The following is a 23,317-nucleotide window of genomic DNA, read 5'->3' as shown; positions in this document are numbered from 1 at the left end:
CCACTATTTGTGCATTCTGGTTGCTTATTGTATATACCCTGACCAGGGATTGAACTCGCACCTTGGCGTATCAGGATGACACTCTAACAGAACTACCAGCTAGGGCAGGGGTGGGCAAACTTTTTGACTCGAGGGCCACAATGGGTTCTTAAACTGGACCGGAGGGCCGGAACAAAAGCATGGATGGAGTGTTTGTGTGGACTAATATAAATTCAAAGTAAACATCATTACATAAAAGGGCACGGTCTTTTTTTTTTTTTTTTTTTTAAGTTTTATTCATTTCAAACAGGCCGGATCCAGCCCGCGGGCCGTAGTTTGCCCACAGCTGAGCTAGGGCCTTCATGACTTCTTAATATTTGAAAATTAGTTCTATAAATTTTTTCTCCTCTGAATACTTTTTGGCATTATTTTGTATTTTTTAAAAGAAATCAACCATTTTAAATCACAAGTGGGATTGTGATTTATGCTCTATGATTTCCAATATAGAAATGTTTTCTGCCACTTCCAATTACCATCCTGATGCTGCTGTTTTAAAAACAGCAAAATGCTAAACTGTTCTGTTGCTAGGTCTATCTGCAAGGACTCCCAAGTAGGTACCATTTGCCATACTGAAACTCATTTCGTCATTTTTTTAAAACTTACCTGAGCAAGATCATCTTAGCTACTCAGAATACAGAGAGCCACTATTAACTTCAATACTCATCCACTCTGTTTATGTTTACCTCCTCAGATATACCTTTTGTTTGCTTATCCTCTCAAAAGAACTCAGCAGATGAGTAAGAACTTGTTGCCTTTCTCAGAACAGCTTACATATTTGACAGTGATTGTCCGTTTTTAAAAAATAGGTTTCATTCTAACTCCTTTCTGAAATGGAGGCAGGAGTGTAAAATAAAACCAGAGGTCCTACCAGATTGCTATGTAGTGAAGAACTGCAAAATATTTCAACTAAATATTTGGTTCATTTTCTCAAACTTCCTTTAGAGTAAATATTGTATTATTTATTTTATAGGAAAAAGAGAAAAACTTAGGGGACTTTGTATAAAATAGTTTAAAACCAGTTTGCAAGATTCCTACTCCGTCATATTCAACTATTACCTCCAAGAATAGGGGAATAGTAATTAAAGGTCTGTCTCTCAAACATTATCCATTAAACCAATGGTATCTCCATTTGAAATCCTACACTATTCAGTATGAATTTAGAAAGGGACTCACAGTCAAGATTACTGTATGAAAAGACAACTAATACAGATCAAAAGAATAAGTGGTGCCAAAACCGGTTTGGCTCAGTGGATAGAGCGTCCGCCTGCGGACTGAAAGGTCCCAGGTTCGATTCCGGTCAAGGGCATATACCTGGGTTGCGGGCACATCCCCAGTAGGAGATGTGCAGGAGGCGGCTGATCGATGTTTCTCTCCCATCGATGTTTCTAACTCTCTATCTCTCTCCCTTTCTCCCTGTAAAAAATCAATAAAATATATTAAAAAAAAAAAAAAGAATGAGTGGTTAAATTAGATAAAGTGATACTAATTTAACAATATACCTTTAATTCTTCAAGCTTCTCTCTTATTTCAATAAATCCCAGGTGCAGTTTACCCCCAAAATGATCAGCCAGTCGTCTGTCATTATCATGAAGACCTAAATAAGCAGAGCAGACTTCACAGACTCGAAGTTTCTGCTGTTGGAAACTGGAAGCTGGCATAGAATTCCGATACACTTCCTAGACAAAAGTGAAAAACAATGTTCATATAAACTTCATGGAACATCATACAATTAAACAAAATACACTTTTCTAAAGAACAAAATGTTTTCAATGATTACACAAAAGCATGGCATTTTGTCATGAAAATTCTAGATTATCCATAACCCCCCATCCTCTGTCTCAGGACCTCTTCACTGGGGATAAAAAAAAAAATTGGAACCCCGAATACTTTTTACCAAGAACTACTGTATCTACCATGATACAGAACACAACTTTCTGAAAGTTTTTCTCAATGTTCTGTTTTCTATAATTTTTGTGAAAAATGAGATGTAGCAACCCCAAAACTTTATCAGTGAAGGATCAAGGAAGTAGAAGTCGCCCATGCTTGCAGAGAAGGCATGCACGTTTTCTATATCATTACAGCTTCCTTCCATTGCCTTCTTTCTTACACATCCCTTTGGAAATGTGGGTGGGACATACAAATAATAAACTTCCTACTAAAAGTAACAGTTTATAAGACAAGTGATGAAAAATGCCTTACTGAGATTTAAATATCTTATACCCAACCATTTTATTTATATTAAGTTCATTAATGAAGTAATTAATACTAGTGGGTTGGTATAACCACTGTATCATTTTTTCCTTATTGACAGAATTCTGATTTTTGTTTTGAGCATACACAGTTAAAAACATTTCCAAGCTTCTGTGTAGCTCTAAGAAAATATAGATGTAAGTGGACATTGCTGGATATAATCTATAGGAAAGTCCTTTAAAAGGGAGTCAATACATTCAGACAAAAGTAACCAATAACCTGTGAATCAAAAAGTGATGGAAAACGGAATACTTACAGTTTCAAAATGTCAATACCAAACACTAACATAGTAACATCATAGTTATGGGACAAACCACTAACATGGGCCTTCTGACAGGATGTAACATTACTTTAGTGGTATTCCTGACAAAATCTAACAAAAATCAGACAAACCCAAACTGAAGGACATTTCACAAAACAAGTATGTGATCAGCTCATCTCTAGAGTACACAGTAAAAAGTGATCTCTTGAGCTTCTTGCATATTTTCCATTGCGTTTAGTGCAATACCATAAACATTAATAACATGGCACCCAAATGATTCTCTCTCATCATTGTTTCTCTTTCTCCCTCTCCCTTCCTCTCTGAAATCAATTAAAAAGAAATATACATATATATAATGATGTCTCCAATACTGTATTATGAATATCACTTAGAATATTGTATGCCATTAAAATTTTTTTAAAATATTTTTATTGATTTCAGAGAGGAAAGGAGAGGGAGAGAGAGAAACATCAATGATGAGAATCACTCATCAGCTGCCTCCTAAAGGCCCCCTACTGGGGATCGAACCTACAACCAGATATGTGCCCCTGACTGGAATCAAACCTGGGACCCTTCAGTCCACAGGCCGACACTCTTATCCACTGAGCCAAACCAGTCAGGGCAGTATGCCATTAAAATTTTATGATGATTCATTAGTGTATAGGCTAGGCTACTGTGACGCAATCTTATTGATTATACTAGGCCAGATATTTTCAACCGGTATGCCACAAAAAATTTTAAAACATGCAATACTTGACTATTTAGTCAGGGGCACTGACCTCTTTTCCCTTAGATTGCCAAGTAAAAAAATGACAATAGCCCTAGCCAGTGTGACTGGGTTGGTTGAACTGTGGTTCCATACACCAAAGGGTGAAAGGTTTGATTCCTGATCTCGGTACATACCCAGGTTGCGGTTCAACCGCACAGTTGGGGCTTGTAAGGGGGGCAATCAATTTATGTTTCTCTTATATCGATGTCTGTCTGGTCTCTCCCCTCTCCCTTCCTCTCTCTAAAAAAAAAAAGGCTTTAATAAAAGACAACAAAAACAAAAAAAAACCAGCCAACACAATAGCCATCGAGTGTAATTGAATTAAAATTATACAGATTGGCAAAAAATATATTTTTGGTGTGCCATGGGATTTTAGTAATTAGTTTATGTATGCCATCAGATAACTATTACTGCTTCTCCATTATTTTAGCATGAATTATTATATCTGTAAATAAACATAAATTTCTTTTTCACATTATCTTTTTCATTTCTGATGTCTAGTGTTAGTCATATGTTAAACAGCTATAGTATTTTATATCATGTAAGACAGTATTGATATTGGTAGTGAAGATGAAGCAGATGACAAACTTACGATATCGATAAATACAGTGTAGTAGTATATTTTCATTTCACTACCTTACTTTATTGTAAGAATACTGTATATAATACTTAAACATACAAAATCTGTATTAATCAACTGTTTTTGCTATCATAAACAGTTGGAAAAGGAGGAAGAGGAAGGAGAGGAGAGGAGGACGGGAGAGGAGGGTGGAAGGAGAAGGGAGGGGAGAAGAAATCACAAGCAATAATAGGTAAATATTTTTAATTGAATTACAATGAAAATCTGTGGGATGCAGCTATAGTTGTGCTTAAAAGAAAACATATAACATTAAATGGTCTAAAATCAATGACCTAAGCTTCTGCCCAAGTCTATAACAAATTAAACCCAGGTGTGATGCAGTTATAAGCAATGGAGACTACTGCAAAAGTGGAAAATATAATCTCATATGAAGGCATTCAATTTCTTAAAAAACAAAATAGAATTTTGGGCCAAACCTAATAGAACTTTGTGTGCAGGATGTCAGATTTTAACTGTGCTGTGGAGGAAGAGCTGAGGCTCCCGAGGTGCTAGCGGACTGTGCTGAGGTAGGAAAAGAAGGGAGAATGCTACAGTTGCATGGATATAAAATGGAGAATAGGGTATCATAGTAACCAGATATATGCAGTGTGTGTGCACGCACACACAGACACAAATGACTGCTGTATATGACTAGTTAGTTAATTTTATTTACCAGTTATAAATTTCATATCAATGGCTCCAAATTCCAAAAACCACTAATTTTGATATATAACCCATCAGTATGACATGGACTAATTACATATGTTCTGAGAAGTACATACTGCCCTGGCCAGTTTTGTTCAGTGGTTAGCTTGCCAGTCTGGGGGCCAAAAGTTCTTAGGTTCAATTCCAGGCCAAGGGCATGTTACCTTGGTTGCAGGTTCAATCCCTGGCCCTGGTCAGGGCTCAAGCAGGAGGCAAACAACCAATATGTCCCTCTCACATCAATGTTTCTCCTCTCCTCTCCCCTCCCCCTCCCTCTCCTCCTCCCTCTCCTCCTCCCTCTCCCCCTCCCTTCCACGCTCTAAAAAAAAAAGGAAAAAATATCCTCACTCCTCCAGTGAGGATTAAAGAATAAATAAAGTATAGATAATAAGGCTCTACAGGCCAACATTAAGAATTTAGTTACCTCTGCTTCTCTTTTCTTTGCCCGTGCTTTCTCTACTTCATCCATTACTTTTTGAGATTCTTCCACATTTCCTTCAGCTCCTAGTTGTTCCACCTTAGCCAACAATTTACCAATTTCTTCATTTAACTCATGAACACGTTCTGCCTAGAAAGTAACAGAAAAAAAGATCATGAAGAAAAAGCTAACAAAGTATCAAAGTATTTCAGAAATGCTCAGAAGAGTTATTATATGAGGCAATATAATTATAAACAATGCTTTCTGAGCATATCATAAATTTGTGAGACATTAGGATGTTTTGAGCTTGCCTGCCTTCACTTCGGTGAAGTCAGGGATACATCTGATCTCTATATAAACTAGCACTTTGCAACCTCGGCTTTGGCAGTGTATTCCAAGTATAAAATACCTTTTCTTCTTGGGCTGTCACCCCGTTACCTCACTTGCTGGCCTAGTAAATGTCTATTCACTGAACAAGATCCAACTGGAGTCTATTCTGTGAAACGTTCTTGATCAATCATTATATTTCACCTCCACTTACACACAAAAGCAGAGAGCCAAATCCTCTTTTGTGTTACTTTTGTATCTTTTACAATTACTTTTATATACACTGAGTGGCCAGATTATTATGACCGGCCAGAGTATTATGACCACACCATCAGTATTTCATTGATACTTCCAAAAACACTGAGTATTGAAAACTTCCTAAGCAAATACTCTCAAGGTTTTATTATTATTATTATCTGCATAACTAATTCACTTCATTGTACTGATGGGGTGGTCATAATAATCTGGCCACTCAGTGTATATCATACCACATTAAAGATAGCTATATATATTTCCCATCTTTGTATTTCCAATGTCCAACAAATAGCATTAGCTCAAATATGAGTTAAAGATATAAACTGGTGCTGGTGAATTCTCTTTGAATCAAAGATATGACTTTAGATATCTAGCTTATGGGCAAATCAGTTACTAGGTGTACAATTTTGGTCATATTATTTCACCTGAATCTACTTCCTCATCTGACTACTAGGAATATCTCACAAAGCTATGAGAAACAAGAAAATGTGCCTTGCACATACATTGCGCAGTACATTACTGATTTTTAGTATAATAGCATGACAACCCTTCTCCCTTAGTCCATTGTCTTTTCACTGGGATTAATTTTTTCCTTGGGATTTGATATGTCTCCTCCTCCTCCTCTTCATCTTCAGCACCACCATCATCCTAGTTCATTCCTTTTCTTTTAATGGCACTTGATAGATACACATAGACTATTTTTGGGCCATAAGTAAGTATTTATTTATAATTGATTACATTATATTAGCAAATCAATTATATTAGCAAAGAAGGTTCTAATTTGATATGGACATCTGATCTCAATAAAATAAGACTTCTCAAATTTCCTTCAATCCAAGATATTCACCCCTCAAAGAAATTTCCAACTCTATTATCACTACCTCTTTAACAAAGTGGTATTTTTCTTTGAATGATTGCATTAATGCCCCAAACTCTTCATCCTTCCCTGTACCCATGCCCTTCACTATTTTATCAAGTATCATCATATTCCGAATCTGAACTTGGCCACATAGTTAACTGGCTTTGGTTAACAGGACGGTAGCAAACATAACAAAAGGAATGGCTTGAAAAGTGCTTATATGAATGAGCTTTTGTACCTCAACTCTCACCGTGAGAAATTAGTTCAGTAACCTCCAGCTGATTGGAAGACAAGGAAGAGGGCCCCGCTAAGACAGGAATAAATACCCAGTCAAGTTCAGCCTAAATCAGTAGTCAGTGAGCTAAATAAATACTTACTGTTTCCAGTCCCTGAATTATGAGGTAGTTTGTTAAACTGCATTTTGGTAGTGATGAATAACCAATACAACTTGGGGTCTAGCCAGCAATTGTGGATCCCTTTCAACCATGATCCCTTGTACTTTAGTATGTCCATCTGTATAATCCTGATCTTCAGAGGACTTTTCAGAAGTTGGTTGAAAGTAACCTTTTCACAAATAAGGGAATCCACTTCCCTTTGTACATACATATCTAAGCACTATAATAGTATTTAACGCTGTCATGTAAACCCTACCTGGATAACTATTGCATTCTGCATTTTCATAAAATGTACCACACTACATGGAATGGTACAGAATGTCATAAAATAGTAAGTCATCAAACCAACAAAATGCAATACATGGACCTTTTCTGAATTCTGATTATATAGGAAAAATAAACAGTGTTTATTAAGTAATTTTTAAATCTTGTTAACTTCATGGATATGACTCTGTAGTTATATTTTAGAGGTGAAATGATACGACACCTAGAAGTTGCTTATCTATATAATAAAAGCCTAAACGGCCAAAACCGGTTTGGCTCAGTGGATACAGCGTTGGCTTGCGGACGGAAAGGTCCCAGGTTCGATTCCGGTCAAGGGCATGTACCTGGGTTGTGGGCACATCCCCAGTGGGAGATGTGTAGGAGGCAGCTGATCGATGTTTCTCTCTCATCGATGTTTCTAACTCTCTCTCTCTCTCTCCCTTCCTCTCTGTAAAAAATCAATAAAATATATTAAAAAAAAAAAAAAAAGCCTAAACGGCCAGGAGCTGGCCCCTGGTTGTCAGTGAGCCCCCACCGGTGGAGCGCTGCTCAGCCAGAAGCCAGGCTCACGGCTGGGGAGCACAGCGAGAAGGCAGGCAGTAAGGAGCAAGGGGTCCCGGACTGCGAGAGGGATGTCTGACTGCCAGTTTAGTGGGAAGCAGGCCTAATCTGGCAGGTGGACATCCCCCAAGGGGTCCTGGACTGCAAGAGAGCACAGGTCTGGCTGAGGGAGCCCCTAGTGCATGAATTTTATGCACTGGGCCTCTAGTAAAATAATGAAACAACAGAAAGCTGACAGCTTTGAATCCATTAGGATTTGTTGTATTTTTCTCTACTTTTGTGTATAAGTTCACAACAAAATATTTTTTAAAAATAGAGAGTTGCCCTGGTAGATGTAGCTCAGTTGGTTGAGGCTTGTACTGTGCACCAAAAGTTACCGGTTCGATTCCAGGTCAAGGTACATACCCAGGTTTTTGGTTTGATCCCCAGTTGGAGTGTATGCTAAAGGCAGCCAATTGATGTTTCTCACATCAATGTTTTTCTCTCCCCCCACCTTCCCTTCTCTCTCGAAAACCAATAAAAATGTATTAAAAAAAGAAAAAAAAAGTAGTGAGTAGACAAAACTCAACATTTAAAAAATGAACATTCTTAGCCAAGAGACATATGAAAACATGCTCAAAGTCACTAATCATCCGCGAGATGCAAATCAAAACAGCAATGAGGTACCATCTCACACCTGTCAGACTGGCTATCATCAACAAATCAACAAACGACAAGTGCTGGAGAGGATGTGGAGAAAAAGGAACACTTGTGCACTGCTGGTGGGAATGCAGACTGGTGCAGCCACTATGGAAGACAGTATAGAGTTTCCTTAAAAAACTGAAAATGGAACTCCCATTTGACCCTGTGATCCCACTTCTAGGAATATATCCCAAGAAACCAGAAACACCAATCAGAAAGGATATATGCACCCCTATGTTCATAGCAGCACAATTCACCATAGCTAAGATCTGGAAACAGCCTAAGTGCCCATCAGTAGATGAATGGATTAGAAAACTGTGGTACATCTACACAATGGAATACTATGCTGCTCTAAAAAGGAAGGAACTCTTACCATTTGCAACGTCATGGATGGAACTGGAGAGCATTATGCTAAGTGAAATAAGCCAGTCAATAAAGGAAAAATACCACATGATCTCACTCATTCATGGACAATAGAGACCATTATAAACTTTTGAACAATAATAGATACAGAGGCAGAGCTGCCTCAAACAGATTGTCAAACTGCAGCGGGAAGGCCGGGGAGGGTTGGGGGGCAGGAGGTAGGGGGGTAAGAGATCAACTAAAGGACTTGTATGCATGCATATAAGCATAACCAATGGACATAAGACACTGGGTGATAGGGGAGGCTAGGGGACTGTCTAGGGCGGGGGGATAAAATGGATACATATGTAATACCCTTTGTAATACTTTAAGCAATAAAAAATAAAAAAATAAAAATAAAATAAAATAAAATTTAAAAAAAAAAAAAAGAAGAAAAGTGTGGAGTATTTCAAACACATTGGCAAGCATACAAATGACACAAACACTCATGAAAAAAAAAAAAAAAAAAAAAAGAACATTCTTGCCCTAGCCTGTGTGGCTCAGTTGGTTGAGTGTTGTCCCATGCACCAAAAGGAGACCGTTTTGATTCCCAGTTTGGGCACATACCCAGGTTGTGGGTTCAACGGGAGGCAACAGATTGATCTCTCTCTCTTACATTGATAATTCTCTCCTTCTCCTTTCCCCTCTTTAAAATCAATAAAAACATATTTATAAAAAAGAATGAACATTCCATTTGGAAAATGGGCATAAGACATACACAGATATTTCACCGAAGAGAATATTCATATGGCAAATAAGCACATGAAAATAATGTAGAAAGGCATTACTCATTAGGGAAATTGAAACCACAATGAGATGTAGTAAAACACCTTTCAGAATGGATAAAATAGTGACATCATCAAAATGCTGGCACAAATGTGAATAAAGTGGATCACTAACACACTGCTGGTAGGACTGTAAAATGGTACCGCCACTCTAGAAAAAAAGTTTGGTATTTGCTTCCAAAACTAAAAATGTCCTTACCATATGACCTAGCAATTGCAGTCTTGGTTATTTATCCCAGAGAAATAAAAACTTATGTCCACACAAAAATCTGTACATGAATGTTTATTGCAGCTTTATTGGTATTAGCCAGTAACTAGAAACAACCCAAATGTCCCCTTCAATATGTGAGTGGTTAAACTGCAATATATCCCTAACCCTAACCCTAACCCTAATCCATACCCTGGAATACTACTCAGAAATAAAGAGGAATGAACTATTGATACAACAACTCGTATGAATCTTAAGTTGTGTTGAGTATAAAAAGCCAATCTTAAGAGGATACATACTGCATGATTCCATTTATGTGATATTAGGTGAAATAAATCCTATATAATAAAAGGCTAATATGCAAATAGAGCAAACAATGGAACAACCAAACAACCGGTTGCTATGACATGCGCTGACCACGGGGGGGGGGGGGGGGGGGGAGGCCAGGGCGGAACATGCGGGTGTCGGCAGCAGGCATCAGAGCGAGAAACATGGTGGGCGTTGGCTGCAGCGGGATGGTCAAGCAGGTGAGCAGGAGCACCAGACCAAGGCGCAGTCGCTGTCAGGGTGAGCCTCTGGTGGTTACTGAAAATTCTTTGCTCCTGCACACCGTGGTCCCGCCCAGTGCTCACACCTGCTGCCGGCCCTGGCCCCACTCGCTCCCACTGCTGGTGCCGATTGCTGGGAGCCGGCAGTGGGTTTGAGCGGCGGTTGCTGACCCCGATCACCCCTCAGGGCTTCTCCACCTCCCCCTGATCCTGAGGGGTGATCGGGGCAGCAGCCGCCGCTCGAACCCACTGACAGTGCCAACCCTGCTCACACCCGCTGCTGGCACCAGTCTCAATGGCTCCGCACCTTCAGCAGGTGCCAGTGGGGCCGGTGCTGTAAGCAGCGGGAATGGCGGGAGCAGGACTGCCAGCAGACAGGGGACCAGGGGCTGCAGCGGAAGGGGCGGGGAGAAGGGGTAGAGTGCGTGGAGGATGGGCCGAGATCCGCCCCTGTGCCCACCACAACCACTCAGCCCACAGTTCCTTTCAAGGTGCACAAATTTGTGCACAGGGCCCCTAGTATAATTATCAAGACAGAAAATAAGTTAGTTGCTGCCAGGGGCTAGAGGAAAGGGTGGTGTGGCTATAAAGGGGTAACATGAGGGAGCCTTGTGATGATAATGCTACAATTAATGTAATTATTACAATATTTATCCAATTTGCACATGTGATAAAACTGCATAGAGCTACACACACAAAAAACAAGTAAATGCATGCATTAACTGGTGAAATCTGAATAAAATACAAAGACTGGACCAAAATTAATTTATTGCCTTTGACATTGTACTGGTTGTGTAAGATATCTTAACATAAGGGGAAGCTAGAGGAAGAGTACATAGAATTTCCTGTTTGTCTTTGCAAGCTTCTGTGAATGTAATTTTTCAAATTAAAAGGTGAAATTATATTCTGTACTATTAAAAAGATTGACGCCCTAGCCGGTTTGGCTCAGTGGATAGAGCATGGGCCTGCAGACTGAAGGGTTACAGGTTCGATTCCAGCCAAGGGCACATGCCTGGGTTGCAGGCTCGATCCCCAGTGGGGGGGCATGTGGGAGGCGGCCGATCAATGATTCTCTCTTATCACTGACGTTTCTATCTCTCCCTCTCCCTTCCTTTCTGAAATCAAGAAAGAAATATATATTTTTTTAAAAAGATTGAAATTGTTACCTTTGCTGCCACTTCAGCACTAATCTCTTCTTGAGTTTCTGCTAATCTTTTCTTGGCCACTTCTGTTCTTCGATCACAATCGGCAATAAATGACTGCAGATGATCCATAGCCTACAAAGTTCAATTAAAAGACAATTATTTCCAGAAAAATCAACTTTCTTCAGAAATATCTTTACTCAAAACTTACACTTTTAAGTCAATAAGACATATCCGTGGGTGAGCAATTTTAAAGAAAGTGATCAAGAATCTCACTTCCTTTCCAGCTGACAGCTGTGCTTATATTTCCATTATATATATATATATATACACACACACACACACACACACACACACACACACATAAAAAGAGGCCCAGTGCATGAAATTCGTGCACTCATGGGGCGGGTGGGGTCCCTCAGCCCAGCCTGCACCCTTTCACAGTCCGGGAGCCCTCGGGGAATGTCCGACTGATGGCTTAGGCCCGTCAGTCAGACATCCTTAGTGCTGCCGCGGAGGCAGGAGAGGCTGCTGCCATCACCGCTGTACTTGCCAGCCGTGAACCCAGCTTTTGGCTGAGCAGCGCTCCTCCTGTGGGAACACACTGACCACCAGGGAGCAGCTCCTGCATTGAGCATCTGCCGCCTGGCGGTCAGTGTGCGTCATAGCAATCGGTCATTCTGTCGTCCGGTCAATTTGCATATTAGCTTTTTATTATATAGGATATATATATGTATGTATAATTTAAATTATAAGGGTTTTATTTAAAAATATAAATTTACTCAGCACATATCAAATTCTAAAAATGGTTGGTTAACCCAAAAATTTATTGAAAGTGAAAAGCAGAAAAGAAACTAGAAGAAAATGATAGAGAACTCATCACCTCAGAATAGGGAGGGCCTTTCTAATTAATCCAATAGAGATTTTGAAAAGATTAATTAGATAACAATAAAAATATTCTGCAAGGCCCATAACTACCAAAAGAAAAACGGGGGGGGGGGGGGGGGATGCAAAGTATTATCTGAGGGAAGGACTAATTTTCATGTCAAGTTAGTACAAATCAACTAAAAATAAATGTTGACATCAAAGATTAGCCAATAGCCCAAAAAAAAAAAAAATTGTAAGCTGACAGTTCACTAAAAAGGAAATATAAACATCTTAAATATATGAAATATGTTCAAACTCACTCATAAGAGAAATGAGGGTTAAAACTACACTTATATTACACATTTCATGTAAGTTGCAAACAAATCTTGAAAACACACTATGTGGTCAGATGGGAAATAGATAATCTCATATATTATTGGTGGGAGTATAAATTGATAATTCTAATGAAGAGCAACTTGGCAAAATTACTCTCTGACTCAGTTATTGTATTTCTAGGAACTTACTCTATACACTTGGTAAGTAAAAATACATTATCATACTATAATAAAGACTGAAAATAACCTAAATTTTCACACCCTTACATCTAGATGATAGAAAATTTCTGCTGTATTTTATGCCCAATGTGTATAAATCATAACCCAATCACACTTTTAAGTCAGAATACGGTGATTCCCCAAAATGTTCCAGCCATGTATTAAATTTGCATTTACATAGATGGTTTTTATTTCCATTAAAAGAAATTCTTGGAAATTCAGAAGTAAATGGGGGGGGGGGGGGGGAGGGGTGTACTGTACTGCTTTATCTCCCAAACCAAATAAAATGCCTATCTCCTCACTTACAAAAGGTAGCATAAGATTTATGCTTATCAGTATGTTTTATGTAATGCTGATTGGTATATTTTATTTAAGTATAAAAAAAGTTTCCCTATTTTTATACAACTCTCATGTTTGTTTAAAAAAACAGTGTTCACATATATTAAAACTAGAACCATACAGAGATTGGCATGACTCCTGTGCAAGGATGACACGCAAATTCATGAAATGTTCCAAATTTTTAAAAAAGAAAAAATATTAAAAACACACACACACACAATAGTCACATTTTGAGCCATTCAGATATCTAAATGGTATCTCCTCTAATAATTCTTCCGTTTTACATTAAAAAACAGCATTGTCCTTAATACTCTCCCTCTCTATGTGTATATTTACAGGTACAAAAATATGAATATTGCTCAGCCAGCATGGCTCAGTGGTTGAGCATTGACCTATGAACCAGGAGGTCCTGGTTTGATTTGGGTCAGGGAACATGCCTGGGTTGCAGGCTAAATCCCCAGTGTGGGGAGTGCAGGAGGCGGCCAATCAATGATTCTCTCTCACCATTGATGAATCTGTCTCCCTCTCCCTCTCCTTTCCTCTCTGAAATAAATAACAATTTTAAAAAATAGTAACAATATGATGAATATAAAAAGCCTTACATGCACTAGAAATTGGTTTATATTTGTTTAAATTGATACCTTCCTTAATCATTACTACTTTGAGAAAAATATGCTTAATTTTCAGAAGAATATAGGGTGTACTAAAAAAATGTATATACACACTTTGAATAATAATAAAGGCAGGGTTTATTAAAATACATTTCATTTTTGCCCTAGCTGTTTTGGCTCAGTGGTTGGAGCATCAACCCACGGACTAAAGGGTCCCAGGTTTGATTCTGGTCAAGGCTCAACCCCCGGTGTCGCTCAGTAGTTGAGAGTCAACCTATGAACCAGGAGTGTAGAGAGCACCTGGGAAAGGCCCCTGAGCTGATTGTCATCTGAATCCAGTGGTGCCCAGCAGAGCCATGCCCTGGAAACATACCTTGCCAGAGGCAGGTGTGTTGTCAGCCTGACCTTCAGCTCAGGCACCAACAGGTGGGTTTCATTATCTAAATCCAGCCAAGCACCAAGAACAAACAGGATTATCCGGGCCCACCCAGAAGTGATGATTACAAAGAAGCCACAAGAGTGCACATAATTTCCTTTGTCTTGGGCTTTAGTAAAACTTCCTGGTATGGGCCACTGTCTCTCTATCACAGGACAGCTGTCCCACCCAGCCCCAGCTTTTTCCTTCTGTCTTTGTCTCTGTCATTTTCTCAATCCCCAGCCGCATCTACTCAGGAACCAGACCGCTCTCTAGCCGTGCTGGATGCGGAAAAAAGAGAAATATTTATACAGGAGGTCACGGTTAGAGTCCCATAAAGGGTGCATGCCTGGGTTACAGGCTTGATCCCCAATGTGGGGCGTGTGGGGAGGCAGCCAATCAGTGACTCTCTCTCATCATGACGTTTCTGTCTCTCTCTCCCTCTCCCTTTCTCTCTGAAACAAATAAAAATATATTAACAACAACAAAAAACATTTCATTTTCAAAACTGAGCTATCAAGCTATGTGCATACACATTTTTTGAGACATCCTGTATATAAATTATATGACTTTACGTATTTCCTTAAAATATACAGTTTCATCTTATATTTTCTAAAACTGTTAGTCAGGAAGTACATGATCTCACTTCATTTTAGTACTACCCTTCATATAACCACGAAGAATATACTTTGCTAAGAGCCTTTCCCCATTAAGAGAAAAATCCATATTCAAGATGTTGTATTGTGACAGATAATGTAACTCATTAAAATAAAATCACATACATCAAGCTCAAAGAAGAAATCTTGTTCTTTGGATGCAATTTCATAATCTGCTCTTAAAGCCAGGTCATGGACTTTCAGACATTCTCCAAGATCCATTCTCTAAGAAGGAAAAAAAAAGGGGGAGGACACATTAAACAGAAAACACATTTTTTAACAATTCATTAATAACCACAGTACTCCATAAAATATATGTTAAGTCATACAAATGCTTCTTTGTTTATGGACTTTCAAATTACAAAATTTCATAAACAAGTATTATATTGGCGCCAAAAAGAGAAAAAAGGACAACAATTCTATCTACCAATAGGTGAGAAAAGTGATCACTTTTGTACTTAAGAACAGACTGCCAAGGAAAAGCCTGTCTGAATCTCAACAAAGCTGGGGGGGAAAAGCTCCTAGCAACAACATGGATATGTTTATAACACAAGGGTATCAATTTTCTAATCAATTTTCTATATTAGAGATCAACTAAAGGACTTGTATGCATGCATATAAGCATAACCAATGGACATAAGACACTGGGGAATAGGGGAGGCTAGGGGACTGTCTAGGGTGGGGGGATAAAATGGACACATATGTAATACCCTTTGTAATACTTTAAGCAATAAAAATAAATAAATTAAAAAAAAAAAAAAAGAAAAATCAACCAAAAAAAAAAAATTTTCTATATTATGTCATGTTCAAAAAGAGTGATGGACCAGATAAAATTTAAAAACAATATGAAGTCCTATAGCTATATCTAAGAATACAAATTTACAAATAACTAGGTATGAGCAGAAAATTAGACAAATTAAAAAACTTACTTGTCAAGAGTAAGGGTTACAGTGTGCCATGGCTGAGATAAATTAACTTACAGGGTTTAGTCCAAACAACGTGACAAATCTTACTAAAGGCGGGTTTTAAAAGCAAACCCTCTCTCCTCCAAAAGACACATTTTGTGTGCTAACGCATTTCAAAAGGGATCTAAATAAACCAACAAAATGTCTCAAAACGAAGCCATACCAAACAGCAAAAGTCAAGAAATAATTAACTGGCCCTAGCCGGTTTGGCTCAGTAGATGGAGCATCAGCCTGTGGACAAAAGGGCCCCGGGTTCAATTCTGGCCAAGGGCACATGCCCAGGTTGCGGGCTTGATCCCCGGTAGCGGGGCATGCAGAGGGTGGCCGATCAATGATTCTCTCTCCCCCCCCTCCATTCCTCTCGGAAAGGGAGGGGAGGGGAGGTGGGGATGAAAGGGGAGGGGAGGAAGGAAGGAAGGAAGGAAGGAAGGAAGGAAGGAAGGAAGGAAGGAAGGAAGGAAGGAAGGAAGGAAGGAAGGACGGACATTAGCTGGTGAAGAATCATGATGTTTAGAACTTTTCAGTATGAAATAGAAACAGATTTTATTATGGCCCCAAAGGACTCTATAGTGTCTTATTTTAACTCTTTCATTATAAGAAAACAGCCGAAACCGGTTTGGCTCAGTGGATAGAGCGTCGGCCTGCGGACTGAGGGGTCCCAGGTTCGATTCCGGTCAAGGGCATGTACCTGGGTTGCGGGCATATCCCCAGTGGGGGATGTGCAGGAGGCAGCTGATCGATGTTTCTCTCTCATCGATGTTTCTAACTCTCTATCTCTCTCCCTTCCTCTCTGTAAAAAATCAATAAAATATATTTAAAAAAAAAAAAAAAAAAAAAAAAAAAGAAAACATTTAAGCTTCCTCAGGAGTTACTGAGCTACCAGATAAATGAGAGATTCAAATACAGTTCAGAAAACCATTTTTCTAGGATACTGCGGAAAAAATTCAACCATCAAGTAACTTATTCTTCCAACTCTTGAGATTTTTATGACTATATTAAAAAAGTTTCTCTGTAGAACTATATTATCTCAGTTCTTAATTACTTGAAGGAACAAATGTGAAAACCTAAGTAAACAATGTCCTCGAAGCTATCCTTTGGGAAATTATAAGGAATATTCACCATATTAAAAAAGTCATTACAATTAATGGCTCTAAAGCAGTGGTCAGCAAATTCATTAGTCAATAGAGCCAAATATCAACAGTACAACTATTGAAATTTCTTTTGAGAGCCAAATTCTTTAAACTTAAACTATATAGGTAGGTACATTGTTATTAACTTAATTAGGGTACTAAGCTGGCCTTTGCTAAAAACATCCTCAATCTGATTGAGGTACGTTGGCTGAGGTTGACCCCTTCCAACTCTCCCATTCACACTCGTCTTGTATACTTGTTTCAGATAGACGAGTGTGGATGGGAGAGTTGGAAGGGGTTGATCTCAGCGAACACGTACCTCAAAACAATGTACCTCCCCCACACTGCATATCCCGTGGCCCGCCTGTGCCAAGTCTCTGGTCGCCAAACCGACCGACACCCCCCACTTCTTCTAACGCGACTTCTTCAAAATAGACTCGCCCAGGCCAAAAACCGACTTCTGCGCATGGGCCACGAAGTTTCAATCGCACTGTACAGGCGCGCCCACACGTGGTATTTTGTGGAAGAGCCACACTCAAGGGGCCAAAGAGCTGCATGTGGCTCGCGAGCCACAGTTTGCCGACCACTGACCTAAAATATCACTGTGTTGCTGAGGATGTGGTGTTTTTCCAGGCCTCATTTCCAGGCTCTTGTTCATTATTCTAAGGGCTATAACAAACCAAGTAGTTTTCCAGTAATAGTAAAGAGCAACTGAAACTTTCTATAGATGTATGAAAATTTAAGGCTGCTTATTAAGCAATATTTATGGAGGGGCTGTTGAAAAAAGTTTAATATTCTTTTTAAAATGCAGGAAAATAAGACAGGAATGAAAGAAGTTAATGGCCAAAGAATGCTGTTATCCTCTTGGCTACAAGGGCCAACTGGTTCCTTAATATCTTAACATTAATCACTCAAACAACTTCTTTTGCATCTGTATGTATTTCCACAGCTATAGTTGCTCAGGAGAGGCTATACTTATTTCATAAAAGCTTAAGCAGTCACTGTTGGAAATGCTTTTGATCCAGCGCAGTGATTCTTAACCTGGACCCAAGGACCTTTAAAACAATACTGATGAAAGCTTCTGAAGAGAGAGGCCCAAGCCTGGTGTGGCGAAATACTTAATATTTATTGAATGAACCAATCTGGGAAAAGAGGGCAGAGAAGAACATTTGGCCCAGGAGGCCCTGGACTTAACAATCAAGAGTGGTCAAGCCCTAACCAGTTTGGCTCAGTGGATGGAGCGTCGGCCTGAGGACTGAAGGGTCCCAGGTTCAATTCCGGTCAAGGGCATGTACCTTGGTTGTGGGCACATCCCCAGTGGGGGGTGTGCAGGAGGCAGCTGGTCGATGTTTCTCTCTCATCGATGTTTCCAACTCTCTATCCCTCTCCCTTCCTCTCTGTGAAAAATCAATAAAATATATTTTTCTTAAAAAAAAAAAAAAAAGAGTGGTCAGGATGCATCCCAGGACAAAACTGATCTGAGCTTTAGAAGGTCTTCTCATCTTGGGTTATCTCCTTTGCTTGTCCTACTTTCCTTCTTAAGTGTTTCTAGCTACTCGTCTCCTCCAGCAATTAAGACTACTGGGCTTTTCACTTTCCTGGGCTATGAGCACATGTAACTTTACAGTCTAACCTGGCTTACCATAGTAGATTTTGGGGCCAAAGCCCTAGAAGGGCCTAGCTATAATAAAGATTTGGGGAGTTGGGGAGGATTACAATAGCCTGTGCTTATTTTATGGAACAGGACAAAAGAGCAAGGCAGATTTTCAGAATTCTAGATACAAATAGGTTATTTCCCCTTGTCCACACCATCACGACTAAGCATCTACTGTGAATTGTGCCATACACATAAGGGGTGTCCTATATAATAAAAGCCTGATACGCTAAGTGTCTGGTCAGCCATTCAACCAGTCAAAGCGTAATATGCGAGAGCTGAATTAAGAACCAAGATGGCGGCATAGGTTAACGCCGGAGTTTGCTGCTTTGAACAACTACTTCAAAAGTGAAACCAAAAAACGGAAGGGACATCACCCAGAACCACAGGAACGCTGGCTGAGTGGAAGTCCTACAACTAGGAGGAAAGAGAAACGAACACGGACACTCAGAGGAGGCGCAGTGCTGAAGTCAAATTCTGAGGTGCGGAGTGCGAGGAGCGGGCTGGCGGCGGAGGGCGCGGTTGTTGTTTTCAATCGGGAGGGAGTCGCAGACTCTGAGCACCAGATCCGGGCGAGTCTTTAGGGACCCAGACTCAAACGGGAGAAGCGGGACTGTCTGGCTTCGGTCAGAGTGAGGGCAGCTTTCTCTCCGAGCTTTGCAGCGGGTGCTGGGACTCAGAGAGGCAGAGCCCCTTGGGACAGGACTGAGAGCCGCCATAACTGCTCTCTCTGGCCCACCCTGTTGATCCTGTGCGACCCGCCCCGCCCAAGCCCTGCACAGAGGCATTTGCCGGATAGCCTCAGGCAAAGGCTAGATTAGCACCTCCCTAGAGGACAGAAGTTCTCTCACTGCTGACACAGCTGATTCTCATAGCCACTTGGCCTGGAGGTCAAACCCTCCCTGGAATTAGCTACAACAATCAAGATTTATCTGTAAGACTGCGAACAAAGACCACTAGGGGGTGCACCAAGGAAGCATAACAAAATGCGGAGACAAAGAAACAGGACAAAATTGTCAATGGAAGAAATAGAGTTCAGAACCACACTTTTAAGGTCTCTCAAGAACTGTTTAGAAGCTGCCGATAAACTTAATGAGATCTACACGAAAACTAATAAGACCCTCGATCTTATATTGGGGAACCAACTAGAAATTAAGCACACACGGACTGAAATAACGAATATTATACAGACGCCCGACAGCAGACCAGAGGAGCGCAAGAATCAAGTCAATGATTTGAAATGCGAGGAAGCAAAAAACACCCAACGGGAAAAGCAAAATGAAAAAAGAATCCAAAAATGCGAGGATAGTGTAAGGAGCCTCTGGGACAGCTTCAAGCGTACCAACATCAGAATTATAGGGGTGCCAGAAGATGAGAGAGAGCAAGATATTGAAAACCTATTTGAAGAAATAATGACAGAAAACTTCCCCCACCTGGTGAAAGAAATGGACTTACAGGTCCAAGAAGCGCGGAGAACCCCAAACAAAAGGAATCCAAAGAGGACCACACCAAGACACATCATCATTAAAATGCCAAGAGCAAAAGATAAAGAGAGAATCTTAAAAACAGCAAGAGAAAGAAACTCAGTTACCTACAAGGGAATACCCATACGACTGTCAGCTGATTTCTCAACAGCAACCATGCAGGCCAGAAGGGAGTGGCAAGAAATATTCAAAGTGATGAATGCCAAGAACCTACAACCAAGATTACTTTATCCAGCAAAGCTATCATTCAGAATTGAAGGTCAGATAAAGAGCTTCACAGATAAGGAAAAGCTAAAGGAGTTCATCACCACCAAACCAGGATTATATGAAATGCTGAAAGGTATCCTTTAAGAAGAGGAAGAGGAAGAAAAAGGTAAAGATACAAATTATGAACAACAAATACGCATCTATCAACAAGTGAATCTAAGAATCAAGTGAATAAATAATCTGATGAACAGAATGAACTGTTGATTATAATAGAATCAGGGACATAGAAAGGGAATGGACTGACTATTCTTGGGGGGGAAAGGGGTGTGGGAGATGTGGGAAGAGACTGGACAAAAATCGTGCACCTATGGATGAGGACAGTGGGTGGGGAGTGAGGGCGGAGGGTGGGGCGGGAACTGGGAGGAGGGGAGTTATGGGGGGGGGGGGGGAAGGAACAAATGTAATAATCTGAACAATAAAGATTTAATTATTAAAAAAAAAAGCGTAATATGCTAATGATATGCTAAGGCCGCTCAACCACTCGCTATGACATGCACTGACCACCAGGGGGCAGAAAATCAACCAGTTGACCAGTCACTGTGACGTGCACTGACCACCAGGGGGCAGATGCTCTCACCACGTTAGCTTACTGCTGGGGTCTGGCCAATTGGGAATGAACAAGATGGGCGGTACACGCCCTAGAGCCCTCCCTCGATCCCGCCCGGGCCCCAATCGTGCACTGGTAGGGTCCCTTGGCCTGGCCCAGGGCATGTGCCCTGACCAGGAATCGAACTGTGACCTGATTCATAAGTCAACACTCAACCACTGAGCCTTGCCAGCCAGGCTGATAAGTGCTTTTTAATTCTTTTAAAATTCCAAAAGTGAATGTTATCTCCCCAAATGTACTCTAAGCTTCCTGAGAAAAATGGTTTCTCTTCTTTTTTCATTCTACATAAAAGACCAGATTCTGCACAACCCATGATTATTAAATAAACTTGATGATTTGATAAAGGAACTGTACTTCTAAGAACTTGAGGAAACAATAAAATAAATACATATAAACAAACACTAAGATTTAACAATAGTGTTTTTGATCTAAAAAGTTAGAAACATTTTAAAATCCCAGCAACAGCAGTTTGACTAATCGAATTAAGGAATAGTCATATGACACATGACATAGCGATTAGAAAAGTGTTTTGTTTTTTTTATTAAATATATTTTTATTGTTTTCCGAGATGAAGGAAGAGGGAGAAAGAGAAACATCCAGGATGAGAGAGAATCATGGATCGGCTGCCGCCTGCACGCCCCCCACTGGGGATCAAGCCTGTAACTTGGGCATGTGCCCTTGGCTGGAATCAAACCCGGGACCCTTCAGTCCGCAGGCCAACGCTCTACCCACTGAGCCAAACCAGCTAGGGCTAGAAAAGTGTTCTTAATGCTAAGTGGAAAAAAGATGGCAAAGAAAGACAATAAAAATGCCAGTTTTGTAAATTTAGACACAGACATTGCTATAAGGTTGGTTTATATAAACCTTTTGATAGCTGTTAAATTAAATGCAATGAGCATATATTATTCTTACAATCAGAAAGCCAATAAAGCCACTTTAGTTTTGGAAGAAAATATTGAGGTAACAGGAAAATTATACTCAACCAAAAATATTGAGTGTACTGCCAAGTGTAAACTAATGGCAGTATATGTCAATGAGTATACCAGTGATAGCAACCAGACATAGTAACAGCTCTAAGTATTTGCAAATATCCTTGCTTTGTTATGTTAGTACATTTGCTTGGTTCTATAAGCTAAATCCTAAAGGGAATCATAAAATAGTGTGAGACTAATTCCTGTATCAATGAATTTATATTCTCAATGTAAAAATGACATTAAACTAAATTAACAGTTGCAAATGTACACAAAAACATACACACAAGGATTTCATTGCCACTGTACAGCAAAAAGAGATGCAAAAAATATTGACATATTAATAGTCATTGCCTCAGTGGTTAAACGTCAACCTATGAACCAGGAGGTCACGATTCGATTTTCCAGCCAGGGCACATGCCCGGGTTGCAGGCTCAATCCCCAGTGTGTGGCATGCAGGAGGCAGTCGATCAATGATTCTTCATCATTGATGTTTCTCTCTCTCCCTCTTCCATCCTCTCTGAAATCAATAAAAAATACATTTTCTTTTAAAAAGAGAAAGAAAAAGAAACCATCAATAAAACAAAAAGGCAACCAACAGATTGGGAAAAGATATTTGTAAGTGATACCTCTCACAGGGAGCTAATATCCAAAATATATTAAGAACTCATACAACTCAACAACAAAAAAACAATGCAATTAAAAAATGGTGCAAGAACTTGAACAATTTTCCAAAGAGGACAGAGATGGTCAACAGATACATTAAAAGACCTTCAACATAACTAGTTATAAGGGAAATACAAACCAAAACCACACTGAAACCCCACCTAACACCTGTTAGAATGGTTATCCTATATAATAAAAGGCTAATATGCAAATTGTCCCCTCGGGAATTCGACTGCTCACTATGACGTGTACTGACCACCAAGGAACGGCACGGAACGAAGGTAAGCCGGGGGAAGGAAGGCCCCAGCCAGCAGCCAGCAGCCAGGGAAAGGAAGGCCCCAATCGGCCCTGATTGCAGACCAGGCCTAGGGACCCTACCCGTGCACAAATTTCGTGCATTGGGCCTGTAATTATCAATAAGAAATAACAAGTCTTAGAGAGGATCTGGGGGAAAAGGACATCTCATAGACTGCTGGTGGGAATGTAAATTTGTACAGCCACCATGGGAAATACAGAGGTGCCTCAAAAAATGAAGAAGAAAGCTACCAAATGACCCAGCAATCTCTCTTTGGGTATCTACCTGAATAACTTGGAAACATTTGTAAACATACACGTATCCCTATGTTTACTGTAGCATTACTT

General features: G+C 40.0%; 1 protein-coding gene and 1 pseudogene across 9 annotated transcripts in view; one reads left to right on the top strand and one right to left on the bottom strand.

The window, feature by feature from the left end:
* LUC7L2 (LUC7 like 2, pre-mRNA splicing factor) overlaps positions 1-23,317 on the bottom strand; it is a 63,383-nt gene that overhangs the window by 13,666 nt on the left and 26,400 nt on the right. For all 9 annotated transcript variants that reach the window (XM_059711936.1, XM_059711942.1, XM_059711935.1 and 6 more), the window contains 4 exons: positions 15,058-15,156; positions 11,514-11,624; positions 5,069-5,212; positions 1,539-1,715 (listed from right to left, as the gene is read on the bottom strand). In XM_059711936.1, the coding sequence (XP_059567919.1) occupies positions 1,539-1,715; positions 5,069-5,212; positions 11,514-11,624; positions 15,058-15,156 (531 nt within the window). The remainder of the gene's footprint in view (positions 1-1,538; positions 1,716-5,068; positions 5,213-11,513; positions 11,625-15,057; positions 15,157-23,317) is intronic.
* On the top strand, positions 13,340-13,432 carry LOC132211568 (U6 spliceosomal RNA; annotated as a pseudogene).

The sequence above is a fragment of the Myotis daubentonii genome, chromosome 10 (assembly GCF_963259705.1).
Source record: "Myotis daubentonii chromosome 10, mMyoDau2.1, whole genome shotgun sequence".
Lineage (NCBI taxonomy): Eukaryota > Metazoa > Chordata > Mammalia > Chiroptera > Vespertilionidae > Myotis > Myotis daubentonii.
The sequence above is the reverse complement of the archived record's forward strand: the minus strand, read 5'-3'. Positions and strand labels throughout refer to the sequence as shown.